At 35.4% G+C, this 17,305-nt stretch overlaps 1 protein-coding gene across 1 annotated transcript in view; it reads left to right on the top strand.

Moving 5' to 3' along the window:
- CHD1 (chromodomain helicase DNA binding protein 1) overlaps nucleotides 1-17,305 on the top strand; it is an 82,220-nt gene that overhangs the window by 24,748 nt on the left and 40,167 nt on the right. Inside the window, exons 2-10 of the mRNA XM_004375048.3 lie at nucleotides 2,755-2,956; nucleotides 4,210-4,320; nucleotides 5,172-5,236; nucleotides 7,175-7,324; nucleotides 7,465-7,736; nucleotides 14,698-14,923; nucleotides 15,308-15,408; nucleotides 15,621-15,799; nucleotides 16,645-16,772. Of these exons, the coding sequence (XP_004375105.1) occupies nucleotides 2,755-2,956; nucleotides 4,210-4,320; nucleotides 5,172-5,236; nucleotides 7,175-7,324; nucleotides 7,465-7,736; nucleotides 14,698-14,923; nucleotides 15,308-15,408; nucleotides 15,621-15,799; nucleotides 16,645-16,772 (1,434 nt within the window). The remainder of the gene's footprint in view (nucleotides 1-2,754; nucleotides 2,957-4,209; nucleotides 4,321-5,171; nucleotides 5,237-7,174; nucleotides 7,325-7,464; nucleotides 7,737-14,697; nucleotides 14,924-15,307; nucleotides 15,409-15,620; nucleotides 15,800-16,644; nucleotides 16,773-17,305) is intronic.

Genomic DNA, 17,305 nt, shown 5'->3' with positions numbered 1-17,305 from the left:
ACTCACTTGTGTAAGGTACTATGCCAGGAACTCTGGAAAAAATATATGGTGCCCTCAAGAAGCTTTTGGTCAATTAAAGAGACGCTCTCTGCTTAACTCTTCTTTCTTAAACAATTAGTTCAACCACCCTTTCTTCTAAATGTCCCCAGATTACTCTATCAGATTTGATTGTATTTTCAATGCTCCTCATAGCACCTGGATCAAATATCTTAAACATAGTCCAGAATAGTATTTATTGGTTTACATGACTGTCTCCCCATACCAGGTTACTTCTTTAGTGGCAGGGTCGTTGTCTTTCACCTCAGTCTCCCCAGGTCCTAACCCACGGTAGTAGTCGGTAATGTTTTTTTTTAATAAATGAAAGATTTTTTTTTTTACCTAGTGGGTTGAAGGAGAAATAAAATTGTGTGTCAGGATAAATATTCTTGCTGAAATTTCTCTCAAGGGACCTAAGTAAAATATTTTGTTGTTAGATGCCGTTGAGTCAGTTTTGGCTGTTAGCGACCCCATTCAACAGAGTAGAACTGCCCCATAGAGTTTTCTAGGTTGTAATCTTCACAGAAGCAAATTGCCAGGCCTGCTATGAGTCAGAATCGACTTGAGGGCAATGGGTTTGGTTTGGTCTCCTGTGGAGTTGCTGGGTGGGTTCAAGCTGCCAGCCTTTTGATTTGCAGCCAAGCATTTAACCGTTGAGCCACCAGGGTTCCTGAAGTATAACATAGTAAGTTTAAAAAAAAAAATTAGAAGAATACTATGCTGTTTTTATGAGGCATTGATGGTTCAGTGGTAGAATTCTCAGTTTCTGTGTGGGAGACCCAAGTTTGGTTTCTGGCCAGTGCACCTCATTCTACCAGTGGAGGCTTACGTGTTGAACAGTTTCAGCAGAGCTTCGAGACTAACATGGGCTAGGAAGAAAGACCTGGTGAACTGCTTCTGACAGTTAATGAAAACCCTGTAGATCACAGTGACCTGATCTGCAGCTGATCATGGGGATGGCCCAGGACCAGGCAGTGTTTTGTTCCATTGTGCATGGGGTTCCCTTGAGTCGGGGGCTGATTTGATGGCAGCTATCAACGACAGTGTTCTTTTTGGATCTCAGAACAATGTGACTAGAGGGTAGAAATAAGTAGTGACAAAGACGATGTTGGTATCATAGACTCTCAGAGGCAAAGTTTTATTTACTAAAACTTTTTATGTAGAAAAACATTTATTACACTAGATTTCTTGATTTAAAAACATAAATATGCTTGTCGACACTTACTTAAGCTAAGCGTTTTAATTTATATCTAACTTTGAGAATCAAAAGTCTTCCAGCAAACTTTTATTTCTGTGTTGCCATGCAGAAATTATTAACTCCTCTTTGGCATCCTCCTAGTTGCCCTTTTACTCACTTGCTGACATTGCCATTCCTATCTTGTCACACAATCAGCAGTTATCTCTAACTAGCTCATTTAGCCATGCCCCATATGGTTTCCTGTGATAAAAGTCCGTTACTAGCTTATAACCCAGTCTCTCAGTGACTCTTATTCTCATTGCCCCCTTGGCCATGCCCCATATCGGTGCTCATGATCAAAACTTCAACCTTTACCCACGCTAAGGTGCTTGAAAGTTTAAAACTGACCAGTAAGTCCTCAGCTCGAGCTAACCCTGAGACCCCACCTTGCTTGTCATACATAAGCCTTTTCCACACAGTTCAGACTTACTGTTGCCTTGTTCCCAGGTGCAAAAAAAAAAAGAAACTATTAACTCCTTGCTCTGGAAAATGAAAAATAGAATTTCTTTTAAATTTGCAGTCTATTTTCACAGCATAATATCTCCATCTTCTGGCATTTCTGAAAATTACAGCAAGAAGACATGAAGCTTGTGTTTTTGCTATATATACATAAACTGTATTACCTATTGTTTCTCATAAAGCCAAATGAACTTACATCAAAAGCCATATACCATGTATACCGAAGATTTAATGCCTCAGTTTTCAACAATTCAAAAGTAAACAACATATAAACAGATGGCCTCGGGGATAATATTAATTTGCATAATCAACTGTTTAGTCCATACCATTTGTAGACTAACCTGGAATGAGAATTAGTAATGAAAAAAAAGTTACTCAATGAGCTGTTAATTGCTTTTACATATGTGTGTAGAGGTTAGGAAAGATTGTGAGAAACTGCTATTATTTTAGATTTATTGCTGTGGAATCATGAGATGTTTAAAGATTTTCCCAGAGAAGTGGTGTTACTGGTTTCTTTTTAGTAAATTATAATTTATGATAACTTAATTATAATAAATTGCATTTTCCTGGAATGCAAGAACAGAGAGAAAAACATTAAAGCAAGTAGAAACTACAAACTTTTTTTTCAGTTGGTACTGTGAGAATTTTCAACACATTTAACCCTTTTTGACACAATTTCTAGTTTGTAATTACTATAGCTTAATAGCCTTTTAAGGGTAGGGACCATGGCTTAAACCTTTTGTCTTCCCAAGTTTCTAGCCCAGGATCCTGTACTTGGTAGATTTTGCTCAGTGTCTTGAAGATGGTGATCTTACTACTTACGTGTTAGTCAAAACTGTATTAAATTTATCAGCTGTGTCAGTTGTTACTATAGATTAACTAACATTGGTTCCTTTTCCTATTTGTTTGGCCATAGACAGAGTTGAAATAAGAAATAAACAAGGTTTAATGATTTGAAGCTTTCTTCTGACTTTTAAGAAAAGTTAAATTCCTAATGAATTTTGTTTATTTTCAAATTTTAGCCAGTCGGATGATGATTCTGGGTCAGCTTCAGGCTCTGGATCTGGTTCGAGTTCTGGAAGCAGTAGTGATGGAAGCAGTAGCCAGTCAGGTAGCAGTGACTCTGACTCTGGATCTGAATCAGGCAGTCAGTCAGAGTCTGAGTCAGACACTTCCCGAGAAAACAAAGTTCAAGCAAAACCACCGAAAGTTGATGGAGCTGAGGTAAAAAATAAAATAGCCAATGAAAGGTTTCTTGTGTTATTTCGGGAAAATTTATAGCATTTCTTTATACCATTCTGGAGCTAACTTCTAGGAAAAACATTTTAAACATTAAAAATTTACTTTTAGCCATTCTCATTCAAATTGTGGTTAAATATCAGAATTAATTGGCCTGCGAATATAGTCTGAAATTATAAAGCATCAAATATATAAAAAATATGTGTGTGTGTATACATACATACGAAAACCAGACCAAACCTATTGCCATCGAGTCAATTCCATACATACATACATATAAAAAACTCATTCTGCCTCTTTCTGAGAATTGAGTTGCATAATTTTCAAAGTTTCATAGATAAAAATTAAAGGCTTTGTGATATCCATTTGTTAATCTTACATGATTTCTACTTTCAAAATCTTCTGAGGAGATACTTCTTGTTAGTAGCAGGAAAATTTAATGGAACTCTGCTTCATCACAGATGCTAGGTAGAATAAGCTAAGGACCATTTTCTTTTAAATAAGCTGCTATAGGATATACTAAAACTTTTTTATACTTCATAATAGTGTACGGTAGTGTTGTCCCAGGGTGGTGCATACAGTTAATGTGCTCAGCTGCTAACCAAAAGGCTGGATGTTCAGGTCTACTCAGAGGCTCCTCAAAAGAAAGTCCTGGCGATTTACTTTCAAAAATTCAGCCATTGAAAACCCTGTGGAGTACAGTTTTACTCTGACACACATGGGATCATCATGAATTGGAATTGACTTGACGGCAACTGGTTAGTGTTACTCAGAGTACCAGTCCATGGTGAGATATGACACTTGGGCCAGAATATGTAAATCGACATACTGATTCTTTCATGGAGAAAAATCTTGCTACCAAAAAATAGTCAGCTGAACTAAAACACTGTGCTTGGTGACGTAATTGATTTTCATTTTGACTCAAGGTCTTCATCTCCACCTCACACTGATTAAAACAATAGTAACCATACTTTGAGTAGCACTGGTATAGCATATTATCACTTTGTCAGAATAATACTCTTAATGCCAAAGAGAATATTGATTAATATTGTATGTCTGTGAAGCTCAGCACATTGTAGATGTTTTTATATACAATGAAAACTCAGCATTTTATTTTAATTATATTTCACTGATATTATATATGAGTAAGGAAAATAGTCTTTATTATTTGGAGCAGTTCTATTCAATAAATTAACTTTTTTTGGTTTTCTCAGTATTGATTCATATTTCTATTATAGTTTTGGAAATCTAGTCCCAGTATTCTGGCTGTTCAGAGATCTGCAGTGCTCAAGAAGCAGCAGCAACAACAGCAGCAACATCAAGCTTCATCTAATAGTGGATCGGAAGAGGTCAGTTTTGACTCTGAGATACTGTTTTGAAATTAGACATGATGCCTTATCATTTAAATAGTTATGAAATTATTAAAAACAAGTGCTTTGAGTGACTAGCTAGGAAATAACTATACTTAAATATGTATATATCGAGAACCTTGAAATACTGACACATTTTTATGCAATAATTCCACTTTTAGGGGCTAATCTAAAGTAAGCAGAGAGGAATTTGTGTGTAATTTGCTCATCACAGCAAAACTAGAAATAAACTAAATGGGAAACATTAGGGAAATAATAGACATGAGATATACATACATACACATCTATATGCACAAACATATATGATTGAAAGAATATTATACCATTAAATCATTTGCACAGAATATTAACGGAATTACCAACATATAATTTTTTTTTTAAAGAATAGGCTGCAGCTGCCAACAGTGTAGTTACTTTGTGCACACAAACACACAAATGCACATATGTTTGCATCAAAGCGTTCAGGAAAGAACTATATGACAAACTATTTAATGGGGACGAAAAATATTATTTCAAAATTTGGCGTATCAACAAGGACGCCTGGTTTCAGAGATGGTAGATTTCAAATATAGTTTCAGAGATGGTAGATCACAAGGCTTTATACAAAGTACTTAATCTAAAATCTCTAGCTATCTTAATGTGCAATAAAACAAGTTATTAAATTAATTACTCTGAGCTAATTAATGGTATAAATATAACAGAATTGAAGAAGAAAAGAAGTATTACAGTTACTATTATTGTTAAAGTGAATGTTAAATAGTTCAGCAAATAAAACTTCGATATGGTTAAATTCTAATCATTAACGATACTAACTTTATTTTTCTCTGCAGGATTCCTCTAGCAGTGAAGATTCTGATGACTCATCAAGTGAGGTCAAAAGGAAAAAGCATAAAGAGTATGTCATTTTGTTTGAGTGACTATTTTCATATCAGGAAAATTGTAATTCTTTTGTATTTCTTCCTTCATGAAAATTGTTACCAAAAGTAGACTTTTGTAAATTCCTGGTTTATGACATCTTATTAGGTTAATTTATCTGTATCTTTGACAACCTGAAATTTTTATGTCACCTGTTTATCTCCTATCATCTCCTCAACCCTATGTATTTTTAAACTTTAAAGATCCATGTAGTTATTCTATCAGAATATCTTAATAACTTAGGAAATAGGATTATAGGGATGGCTAAGTGATTCTGTCACTTTATGTTAATAGCTGTCCTTATCGTGCGTCCGCATGTGAAATTTGCAGTATCTCTAGAACCCCTTTAGAAATTTACTACAATTTCCTGAAGATCAGGACACAAAAGGTGTTTAAGAGTTCTTCACATTCTCAATTCATACACTTAGGTGGTCTGTTTTTGTTGTTGATTTTTGTTTTTTTCTTGTGACTTCAAAAACTTTATTTCATTGTCATGTCTCTGATTTTTCTATTTGTATTTTGTATTCTACACTTTCATTTTGGGATATCTGGGTTTGGATTTATTATTTAGCCCACAGGACTCATCTTTAATGTGAAGATTCATATCTTTTAGTTTCTGAAAATTGATTAATTGTACCTTTGAATATTTTTTCTTATTCTGTGTATCTTTCTGGCACTCCTATTAAATAGGTGACTATTAGATCATCCATTCTATCCTCCATATCTCTTACTGTATCATGCTTTTTATCCCTTTTTTGTTACGTTGCGTTCTGGTTAATTTCCTCAGATCTGTCTTCTAGTTCACTAAATTTTCAACTACTGTGTCTCATCAGCTATTTAACTCTTCTACTGAGGTATTAATTTCTAAATTTATCATTGATACAAGGAAAGAATATTTTTAAAAAACAAGTAATTTGGGATGATGGATAGATTTGTTCAGATACTAAAATTATTATAATTATATAATTTGTTATAATTAAAATGGAGACTTTTTCATAGGTGCTCCGTTTGCTGCTTCCAGTGTACAAACCCTGAAAAGATCTCAAGATAAAAAGGAATTTGCTTCTCTGTTGTTTTTTTATAAACCAGGTTTAGTCATATGTGCTTCCTTATGAAACCACGAATGGTAGTGATACTTGATATAAGAAATACAGGGCAATTAGAGCAGAAGCAATAGCTGTGAAAACAAGAGATGGTATATATAAGAACTTAAAGTTTTTCATTTCTCTTTCGAGCTTTATGTTACAGCAAAATACTAACATGTACATCCAGTATTTTTTACCTACATATAATCAGGAATGAAAGAAACTAAAGTAATAAATGTAGACAGTCATTGAATGTTGGTAGAGATGGAAAGATTATCTTTGCATTTTTCTATACTGTATTTTTTTTCCCCTGAATAAACATGTACTACTTTTAAAATCGATTTTTAAAGGTGTGTTTTTAAAAATTATATTCCCCAGAAAATTAAAGATTAGAATCTTTTTTTTTTAAAGAGGGTGAATATAATAGAAGATTTAAAAAATTAAAACCCTGTGACTCTTTAAATTAGCATAACGTTTTCATCCACAGTGAAACTCAAAAACATTTATTTGCAATTCATTGAGGTAAAACTAAATGATTAACACCACTCTGGAGTTATGGGAGAAGTCCGTGAAAAGTATTTTCTGGAGTTTTTCTTATTGTGTAGACACTTAATACTTAGTATAAATGGAAATATATACATATGGAGCCCTGGTGGCGCAGTGGTAAAGAGCTTGGCTGCTAACCAAAAGATGGGCAGTTCAAATCCACCAGTCACTCCTTTATCCCTATGGGACAGTTCTACTCTGTGCTAAAGGGTCCTTATGAGTCAGATTCGACTCAGTGGCAGTGGGTTTGGTTTTTTGGTTATATTTATATTTGTTTTTAAATACAGTGAAGATTGGCAAATGTCTGGGTCAGGATCTCCATCTCAGTCTGGTTCAGATTCAGAATCTGAGGAAGAAAGAGACAAAAGCAGTTGTGATGAAACAGAATCTGATTATGAGCCAAAAAACAAAGTCAAAAGCAGAAAGCCTCAAAATAGGTAAATATAGTATATTCTCAATTTGAAGCTGAAAATTGTTGATTACAGGAGGTATTCATTCTTTTTGTATATACTTTCTCACATCTTGCTTTATGCCAGTGTTTCTGTAAAACACCTGTATTTTACTCTTCCTTTCCTAGAACAAAGTCAAAAATTGGAAAGAAGATTTCTGGACAAAAAAAGAGACAGATTGATTCATCTGAGGATGACGATGATGAAGAAGATTATGATAATGACAAAAGAAGTTCCCGTCGCCAGGCAACTGTCAATGTTAGCTATAAGGAAGATGAAGAAATGAAAACAGATTCTGATGACTTACTGGAAGTCTGTGGAGAGGATGTTCCTCAACCTGAAGAGGAAGAATTTGAAACAATAGAAAGGTTTATGGATTGTCGAATTGGGAGAAAAGGAGGTATTTTTTTAAAAACTTATTTATTTTTTGACTATTTAAATAATAGTCATCAGAATAAATAAAGTATTTCTTGACAGTTTTTCAGTTTTGAAAGCCAAGAGGGTGGATTTTCTTCTATTTTACCTGTTTGCTAAAGAAACACTTTGGTTACTTTTACTATCTTCCAGAAAATATCCATCTGACCCTACTTCATATATTATGGATAATTTAGAAAATTTCTAACTTGTGTATTTGAATTTGTGTGTAGCTGAGTTTGTTGTTTAAAAACTTTCAATTTCACAGACTGGTTTTTGACAATGTTTTTTTCCTTCTGTAAAACGTAGTAGTGGCAGTAGTAGCATCATCAGAACCTAACTTCATGGGGGATGATGAGAATCACCATCACCTCAAAGCTGATTCCCATGAGTTGGAGGTCAGCGATACCTTCACTTTGCAATCTTTTTATCAGTTCTGACACCAGCTGTCTCTCCCATGGCACTCTCTACTTTTCTTCTGGGTTCGATAACCCATTACAGTGGCCACACAGAATTCACAGACCATACTTATATTTAAGTGGTTTATTAAGGAACAGGGTACAACTCTGGATCAGGATCAGGGCAAAGTCACCCTTCTTCGGTGCAGAAGATCTCTCTTAGTTCCTCTTGGCTGTGCAGGCCTCCACTGGGCCCCCTCAGGACAAGCTCTTCTTGGCCCTGCCATCTGTCACCTCCAGCTCTGCCACTGGGCCCCTTCTGGGCCTATCACTGTCTTCAGTGTTACAGCTCTTTTAGGAGGTTTCTTGTCCTTGCTCTCCCTTTCTGCTGCTGCTTCCTTCTGCTTCTCTTTCTGCTGCTTCCTGTTGCAAAAATATCTGGAGCTGGCTGTTTAAATGCACAAACTCCTTGTCTGTTTCAAGGCATGGCACTCCCACCAGGGTCACAAATTGACCAGTCCCCTTTTGGTAGGCCACAGATACTTCATTTGCATAGTAGGATACAACTCACCTCATTTTCATCATCCATTGACCAGTCCCTGCAAGATGCATACCAGTCGCAGGGCAGGCTGCAGCCCAGGACCAGACAAAAAATATCAAACCAAGTAGTTTACAGCTTACCCTGGAAATGTCAGTCAACCTGGCAAAAGGAACAAACCCTCTAGGGCAAAGGTAACTCCTCAGAGCCTAGAGGAAAAATCTCAGGCTGTTTTTCCAAAGAACTAAGGCAAAAGGCCACACAAAGGAACTCATTTCACCACACCTTCTATATGAAATATGTAGGTTTTTATTTATTTTGACATTGTTTTCTTTTTTTAAAATATTTTATTTGTTTTTGGTGGCAGCAAGCACAACCAATCATACATCTATTCACAGTTTCTTTTTTTATTTTACTTTATTTTTTTATTGTAGTTTAATTGAAGGTTTACAGAACAAATAGCTTCTCATTACACAGTATACATATTGTTTTATGACATTGGTTAACAGCCCGTGACATGTCAGTACTCTCCCTTCTTGACCATAGGTTCCCGATTACCAGCTTTCCTCTCCTCTGCTGCCATCTAGTCCTTGCCCCTGTGCTGGTGTGCCCCTTTAGTCTCGTTTTGTCCAATGGGCCTGTCTAATGTTTGGCTAAAAGGTGAACCTCAGGAGTCACTTCATTACTGAGCTAAAGGGGTGTCTGGAGGCCATACTCTCGGGGTTTCTCTAGTCTCTGTCAGACCAGTAAGTCTGGTCTTTTTTTTGAGTTAGAATTTTTTTCTACATTTTTCTCCAGCTCTGTCCAGGACCCTGTATTGTGATCCCAGTCAGAGCAGTCAGTAGTGGTAGCCAGGCATCATCTAGTTGTACTGGACTTAGTCTGGTGGAGGCCATGGTAGTTGTGGTCTGTTAGTCCTTTGGACTAATCTTTCCCTTGTGTATTTAGTTTTCTTCATTTTCCCTTGCTCCTGAAGGTGTGAGACCAGTAGAGTATCTTAGATGACTGCTCTCCGGCTTCTAAGACCCCAGATGCTACGCAACAACGTAGAATGTAGAGCATTTTCTTTATAAACTATGTTATGCCAATTGAGCTTGATGTTCCCTGAGACCGTGGTCCCCACAGCCCTCAGCCCAGTAATTGGGTCGGTCCCTCAGGGAGTTTAGATTTGTCCATGGAGCTTCCATGACCTTACCCTGAATAAGTTGTGCTGGATTCCTCAGTATTGTGTACTCTTACCCTTCACCAAAGTTATCACTCACCTATTGTCTGTTTAGTGTTTTTCCACCCCACTCCTCCCCTCCTAACCATCAAAGATTGTTTGTTTTTGTGTGTAAACCTTTTCATGAGTTTTTGTAGTAGTGATCTCATACAGTATTTGTCCTTTTGTGATTGACTTATTTCACTGAGTGTAATGCCTTCCAGATTCATCTGTGTTGGTGAGATGCTTCGTAGATTCATCATTGTTCTTTATCGTTGTGTAGTACTCCATTGTGTGTATGTACAATAGTTTATCCATTCATCTGTTGATGGACATCTAGGTTGTTTCCATCTTTTTGCTATTGTGAGCAGTGCTGTAATGAACATGGGTGTGCAAATGTCTGTTCTTATTTATCTAGGATATAGTCTTAGGAGTGGAATTGCTGAATCATATGGTATTTCTATTTCTAGCTTTCTAAGGAAGCACCATATCGTTTTCCAAAATGGTTATACCATTTTGCATTCCCATCAGCAATGCATAAGAGTTCCAGTCTCCCCCCAACCTCCCAACATTTGTTATTTTATATTTTTTTGATTTCGTGCTAGTAATGCCAAGGTGAGATAGTATCTCATTGTGGTTTTGATTTGCATTTCTCTAGTGGCTAGTGATCATGAACATTACTTCATGTGTCTGTTAGCTGCCTGATGTCTTCTTTGGTGAAGTGTCTGTTCATATCCTTTGCCCATTTTTTAATTGGATTATTTGTCTTTTTGTTGTAAAGGTGTTGGATTAGATTTTAGCAATTAGACCTTTGTCAGATTTGTCATAGCCAAAAATTTTTTCCCAGTCTTTAGGTCCTCTTTTTACTCTTTTGGTGAAGTCTTTTTATAAGTGTTTAATTTTTAGAAGATCCCAGTTATCTAGCTTATCTTCTGGAGTTTGTATGTTGTTAGTTATGGTTTGTATCTTGTTAATGCCGCGTATTAGAGTCTCTAGTGTTGATTTTGTTTTTTCTTCTGTGATCTTTATACTTTTTGGTGTTACATTTAAGTCTTTGATCCATTTTTAATTAGTTTTTGTGTATGGTGTGAGGTATGGGTCCTGTTTCATTTTTTTGCAGATGGACGTCCAGTTTTGCCAGCACCGTTTGTTAAAAAGACTGTCTTTTCCCTGTTTGATGGTCTTTGGGCCCTTGTCGGAGATCAGGTGACTGTAGGTGGATGGGTTTACATCTGGGTTCTCGATTCTCTTCCATTGGTCAAGGTATCTGTCGTTGTACCAGTACCAGGCTGTTTCGACTCCTGTAGCTGTATAGTAGGTTCTGGTGTCAGGTGATGCTAGTACTCCGGCTTTGTTCTTTTTCAACAGTGCTTTTCTTATCTGGGGCTTCTTCCCTTTCCATATAAAGTTAATGATTGTTTTTTCCATCTTTTGAAAAAACGTTGTCAGTATTTGGATCAGGATTACATTGTATTTGTACATTGATTTGGGTAAAATTGTCATTTTCACAGTATTGAGCATGGTATGTTTTTCCATTTATGTAGATCCCTTTGGGTTTCTTGCAGTAGTATTTTGTAGTTTTCTTCGTATAGGTCTTTTACATCCCTGGTTAGATTTATTCCTAAGTATTTTATTTTTGGGCAGCTATTTTAAATGGTATTGTTTTTCTGACTTCCTTTTTTTTTTGTTCTCTTTATTGCTGTATAGGAATCCAGCAGATTTTTGTATCTTTATCTTGTATCCTGGTACTCTGCTGAATCTTTCTATTCCAGTAGTTTTCTCGTGGAGTCTTTTGAGTTTTCTATGTATAGTATCAGATCATCCACATATAGGGACAGTTTAACTTCTTCATTACCAATTTGTGTGCCCTTTATTTCCTGTTCTTGCCTTATTACTCTAGCTAGGGCTTCCAGCACAGTGTTAAATAGGAGTGGTGATAAAGGGCATCCTTGTTTTGTTCCTGTTCTCAAGGGATATGTTTTCAGCCTCCATTAAGAATGATGTTGGCTGTTGGTTTTACATAGATGCCCCTTATTATGTTGTGACATTTCCCTTCTGTACCTGTTTTCTTGAGAGTTTTTATCAGGAATGGCTGTTGGACTTTGTCAGATGCCTTTTCTGTGTCAATTGAGATGATCGTGTGATTCTTTTCTTTCCTTTTATTTATGTGGTGGATTTTTTTGATTGATTTTCTAATGTTGAACCATCCTTGAATACCTGGTATGAATTCTGCTTGGTCATGGTGTATTATTGATATGATGGAGAAGTCTATTGGCTAGAATTTTGTTGAGAATTTTTGCATCTATATTTATGAGAGATATTAGTCTGTAATTTTCTTTTTTTGTGGAGTCTTTGCTTGGTTTTGGTATCAGGTTTATGCTGGCATCATAGAATGAATTTGGAAGTATCCCTTCCTTTTCTGTGTTCTGAAACAGTTTGAGTAGTACCTGGTGTAAGCTCTTCTGTGAATGTTGGGTAGACTTCTCCAGTGAAGCCATCTGGGCCAGGGCGTTTTTTTTTTTTACTTTCTCTTTTTTTTTTTTTAATATTTTATTGTACTTCAGGTGAAGGCTTACAGAACAGATAGTTTCTCATGTAACAGTAACACACATGCTGTTTTATGACATTGGTTAACAACCCCACAACATTTCAACCCTCTAAATACTCAACCTTTTTTTTTTTTTTTTTTTTTGGTGAAAATACACATAGCCAAAGATACGCCATTTCAAAAATTTTGTTTTTACATATACATTTAAGTGACATTGACTACGCTCTTCTAATTATGCTGTTATTCTCACTTAAGATGAAGGCTTACAGGACAAAATAGTCTCCCATTTGACAGTTACTACAAATGTTGGCCAGGGCGTTTTTTTGTTGGGAGTTTTTATTACCTTTTCAGTCTCTTCTCGTGTTATGAGTCTGTTCAGATTTTCAACATCAATTTGTGGTAGTTTGGTTAGGTAGTGTGTTTCTAGGAATTTGTCCATTTCCTCTAGATTTTCAAATTTGTTGGAATATAGTTTTTCATAATACTGTTACGATCTTTTTATTTCAGTTGGGTCTATTGCAGTGTCCCCCATTTCATTTTTTATTTGGGTTATTTGCATCCTCTCCTGTTTTTCTTTTGTCAGTTTGGCCAGTGGTTTGTCGATTTTGTTGATCCTTTTAAAGAACCAACTTTAGGTTTTCGTGATTCTATTTTTTTTTTTGTTCTCTATTTCATTTATTTCTGCTTTGATCTTTGTTATTTCCTTTCTTCTGGTGGCTGTAGGCTTCTTTTGCTGTTCTCTTTGTTTGTTCAAGTTGTGTAGCTAACGTTTTGTTTTTGTCCCTTCTTTTTTGATGTGTGCATCTATTGCTGTAAACTGACCTCTGAGCACTGCCTTTGCTGTGTCCCAGTTTTGGTGTGATGTGTTTTCATTCTTATTTGATTCTAGGAATTTTTGTATTCCATCTTGGATTTCTTCTGTTACCCAGTGGTTTTTAAGCAGGGTGGTATTTAGTTTCCATGTAATTGATTTTTTTTTTCCTTGTTCTTCCTGTTGTTAATTTCTACTTTGATGGTGTTGTGATCAAAGAAGATACTTTGTATTATTTCAGTGTTTTGGATTTTGTTGAGGGTTGCTTTGTGGCCTAAGACGTGGTCTATTCTGGAGAGGGTTCCATGTGCGTTGGAAAAGATGTGTACTTTGCAGCTGTTGGATGGAGTGTTCTATATATGTCTGTGAGTTCAAGTTGGCTGACTGTGGCCTTTACATCTTCTGTATCTTTGTTGAGTTTCTTTCCAGAGGTTCTGTTCTTTACCCCGAGAGTGGTGTTTTGAAACCTTCTACCTGTCAGTTTCTCTTTTCAGTGCTGTTAAAGTTTGTTTTATATATTTTGGACCCCTGTCATTGGGTGCGTAGATGTTTAGATGTTTATTATGGTTTAGTCTTCATGATGGATCGTCCCTTTAATCATGATATAGTGTCTTTCTTTGTCTTTTATGGTGGATTTTGTTTTAAAGTCTATTTTTTCTGAAATTAGTGTTACCACTCCTGCTCTTTTTTGGTGGCTGTTTGCTTGATATATTTTTTTCCATCCTTTGATTTTTAATTTATGTCTTTGCTTGTAAGATCTATCTCTTCTGGACAGCATATTGATGTATTCTGTTTTTTTTAGTCCATTCTGTCACTCTGTCTCTTTCTGGGTACATTTAGGCCATTTACATTCAGTGTAATTATTGATAGGTGTGAGTTTTTTGCTGTCATGTTGTGGTGCTCACGATTTCTTTGTTCCTCTTACTGTCCTCTGCTGAATTCCTTTTGTTTGTGGGTTTTTTTTTTTTGTTTCTTTTGTTTTTGTAGATTTTTTTTTTTTTTACTGAGACTTCGTGTTTTTCTGCTTTATTTTGATGAGTAGGTGTATTAACTTTCTTTGTTGTTACCTTGAAATTTACCCTTATCTTCCTAGATTTGATCCAGTCTGTTTTTAAGGATGATTTTTTATTATTTTATTTCCAGTCTGATTTCTCAAACACCAGTTTTTGTAATGTTCTGTCATTTTTCTATTTGCCTAGATGTACTGCTGCTGTCTTTTAGCTTTGGTTTTTCCTAATTTTAATACTGAGGAGATCAAATTAGATAATTTATTAAAGTCTTTGCAGTTCTAAATGTCTGATTTTAAAGTTTTTCAAAGCGGAGTTTCTTTTATATATGTGTAAATTTTCCATAAATTCTTGTTACCCTGATATTTATGTACTTAATTTTTCTGCTTTAAGGAAATAATCCTATAACAGAATTACATGGAAGGTCTTGTGCTTTGTTTTCAGCTACTGGTGCTACCACAACCATCTATGCAGTTGAAGCAGATGGTGACCCAAATGCAGGATTTGAAAAAAACAAGGAACCAGGAGAAATCCAGTATTTAATTAAATGGAAAGGATGGTCCCATATCCATAATACTTGGGAGACAGAAGAAACCCTTAAGCAGCAGAATGTTAGAGGAATGAAAAAATTAGATAATTATAAGAAAAAAGATCAGGAAACAAAAAGATGGTAACTATGCTGTATGCCTTAGTAAGCTTTTTTTTTTTTTTTTGCTAATAAATACATACTCAAGATTCAGATGATAGCCTAATGCAGTTATTTATTGATCTGACTGTTCTATCTCACCTCACATTAAAACTCTTAGGGGTAGCATATGTAAACCTCTTCTTGATAACATTTTTGTAGAATGTGTCTTATAGATTATAAATTAAAATTTTTGAGTTAAATATTAATGATGTTTTACTTTTACTTCTGTTTCAATTTCTTTATTGTTCAAACTTGGCTCACACAGTAAGTGGCAGAATGGGAGATTTTGTGCTACAAATAGTGTTTTAGGGGATGAGTGATTTAGAGGCGATTTTGAAGTCTTAATTAATGAGTATAATCTTTCAGGTTAAAAAATGCTTCTCCAGAAGACGTGGAATATTATAATTGCCAGCAAGAACTTACAGATGATCTACACAAACAGTATCAAATAGTAGAGCGAATAATTGGTTAGTAAGAAACGATCCAACTTTTACTATTTTATTCTTGAAATCATGTGAAAAAATCATAAATTTATTGCTTACACATCAAATCAGTAGCTTCCTCTTACTAGAGTATTGTAAATTAGATGATAATTTTTACCTGTTTAACCTTTAAGAATTATTTCTCTGATAAGATTATATGTAAAAGAAGTGAAATAAGTACCCAATTTATCTTACAGCTCATTCCAATCAAAAGTCAGCGGCTGGTTATCCTGATTATTATTGCAAATGGCAGGGCCTTCCATACTCAGAGTGCAGCTGGGAAGATGGAGCTCTCATTTCCAAAAAGTTTCAAACATGTATAGATGAGTATTTTAGCAGAAATCAATCAAAAACCACTCCTTTTAAAGACTGTAAAGTGAGTATATGACATTTTTAATTATTGAAAGTGTATTTATGCATCATAAATATTATAAGCCCAAATAGAGAGTTTGGGGCCTTATTTCAGATAGGCTAAGGGAGAGTACTGCTTGACAGGAAATGATGTTCCTGTAATTGCTATGTGATTATTCTTAAGTGTGGCACTGTCTTTTGGCCTTGGCGATTGGAATTAGGTCAGAAAGATAAGTAGGTGGTGGTGGTGGTGGTGGTGGGGAGTAGTATGGGGAGACAAAATAGTGAAAATACCTTGGAAACTAGACGTATAAACTTGGTTTAAAAGGTAGTTGATATTTCTTTGAAAATAGGAAAGGAGAAGAGGAATCAATCCATAAGTAAGTATCCATACTGCCCTGCCTAATACAAAGTTTTTACCAGGATAGTTTTGGGATCTGTGTGCTACTAGAATTTCTTTTCTTATTACAAGATTGGATTAAATTCATATGGTAATATAGAAATCAGAATTGAATGGAAAGCTAAGCCAGTTTTATGGTTTTATTTCCAGGTCAGTGGTTATGAATGAATTTAATGTATCTTTTGTTTGTGTGGTGGTAAGATATCTGAGGGACCCAAGTATTTCAGCAGTAACTTAGTTACCTGTAGCTTCTTTTTTTTGTCCAAATAGAGAAGGCAAAATATTTTCTTCTACATTCTTATTACATTTATAGAAAACAGTCTTTTTTGACTGGATTCTCAGTCATTGAATCTCTGAGGTTGATGATTTGAGTTGAAAATTTCTAAATTTATGGTTAAAGCTGTTTCCATCTCTTAAGATCATTTCTTATGTTTAATAATTCTGCATATTAATATTTATTTCTACTAAAGGTATTAAAACAAAGGCCAAGGTTTGTAGCCCTGAAGAAGCAACCACCCTATATTGGAGGACATGAGGGTTTAGAATTAAGAGATTATCAACTGAATGGTTTAAATTGGCTTGCTCATTCTTGGTGCAAGTAAGTGTATTTTAATCTTCTATTTAGTCTGAGAGGGTAGGAATTTTACAAATAAAGAATTTGGAATGAAAATACAGTTGTAAAAATTTCCACTAAAATGAAGAACAAGACCCTTTCACATTTGATATGCAACTTTTCACGTTTCCTAGTATATATAAACAATGTTTAATACATACTAGGAAAAAAATCTAGTGGAATTTGAGATTAACTTGTTTGGTTGCTGTACTTAAATATGCTTTTATTCAACTTAAAATAAGAATGTATTACATTCTCACCCTACACTGGACTATTTCTCTTCCTCCTAGTTATTTCTAATTCTTGTTCAGGACCTCTACTTCTTTCTATCTTCTGTGGCCGTCACGGAACCCTGGTGGCGTAGTGGTTAAGAGCTTGACTGCTAACCAAAAGGTCAGCAGTTCGAATCCACCAGGCACTCCTTGGAAACCCTATGGGGCAGTTCTGCTCTGTCCGATAGGGTCACTATGAGTCGGAAATCGGCTTGACGGCAATGGATTTGGGTTTTTTTTTTTTTT

The sequence above is a fragment of the Trichechus manatus genome, unplaced genomic scaffold (assembly GCF_000243295.1).
Source record: "Trichechus manatus latirostris isolate Lorelei unplaced genomic scaffold, TriManLat1.0 scaffold00032, whole genome shotgun sequence".
In the NCBI taxonomy this organism is placed as follows: domain Eukaryota; kingdom Metazoa; phylum Chordata; class Mammalia; order Sirenia; family Trichechidae; genus Trichechus; species Trichechus manatus.
This window is presented reverse-complemented; position numbering and strand designations above follow the sequence as displayed.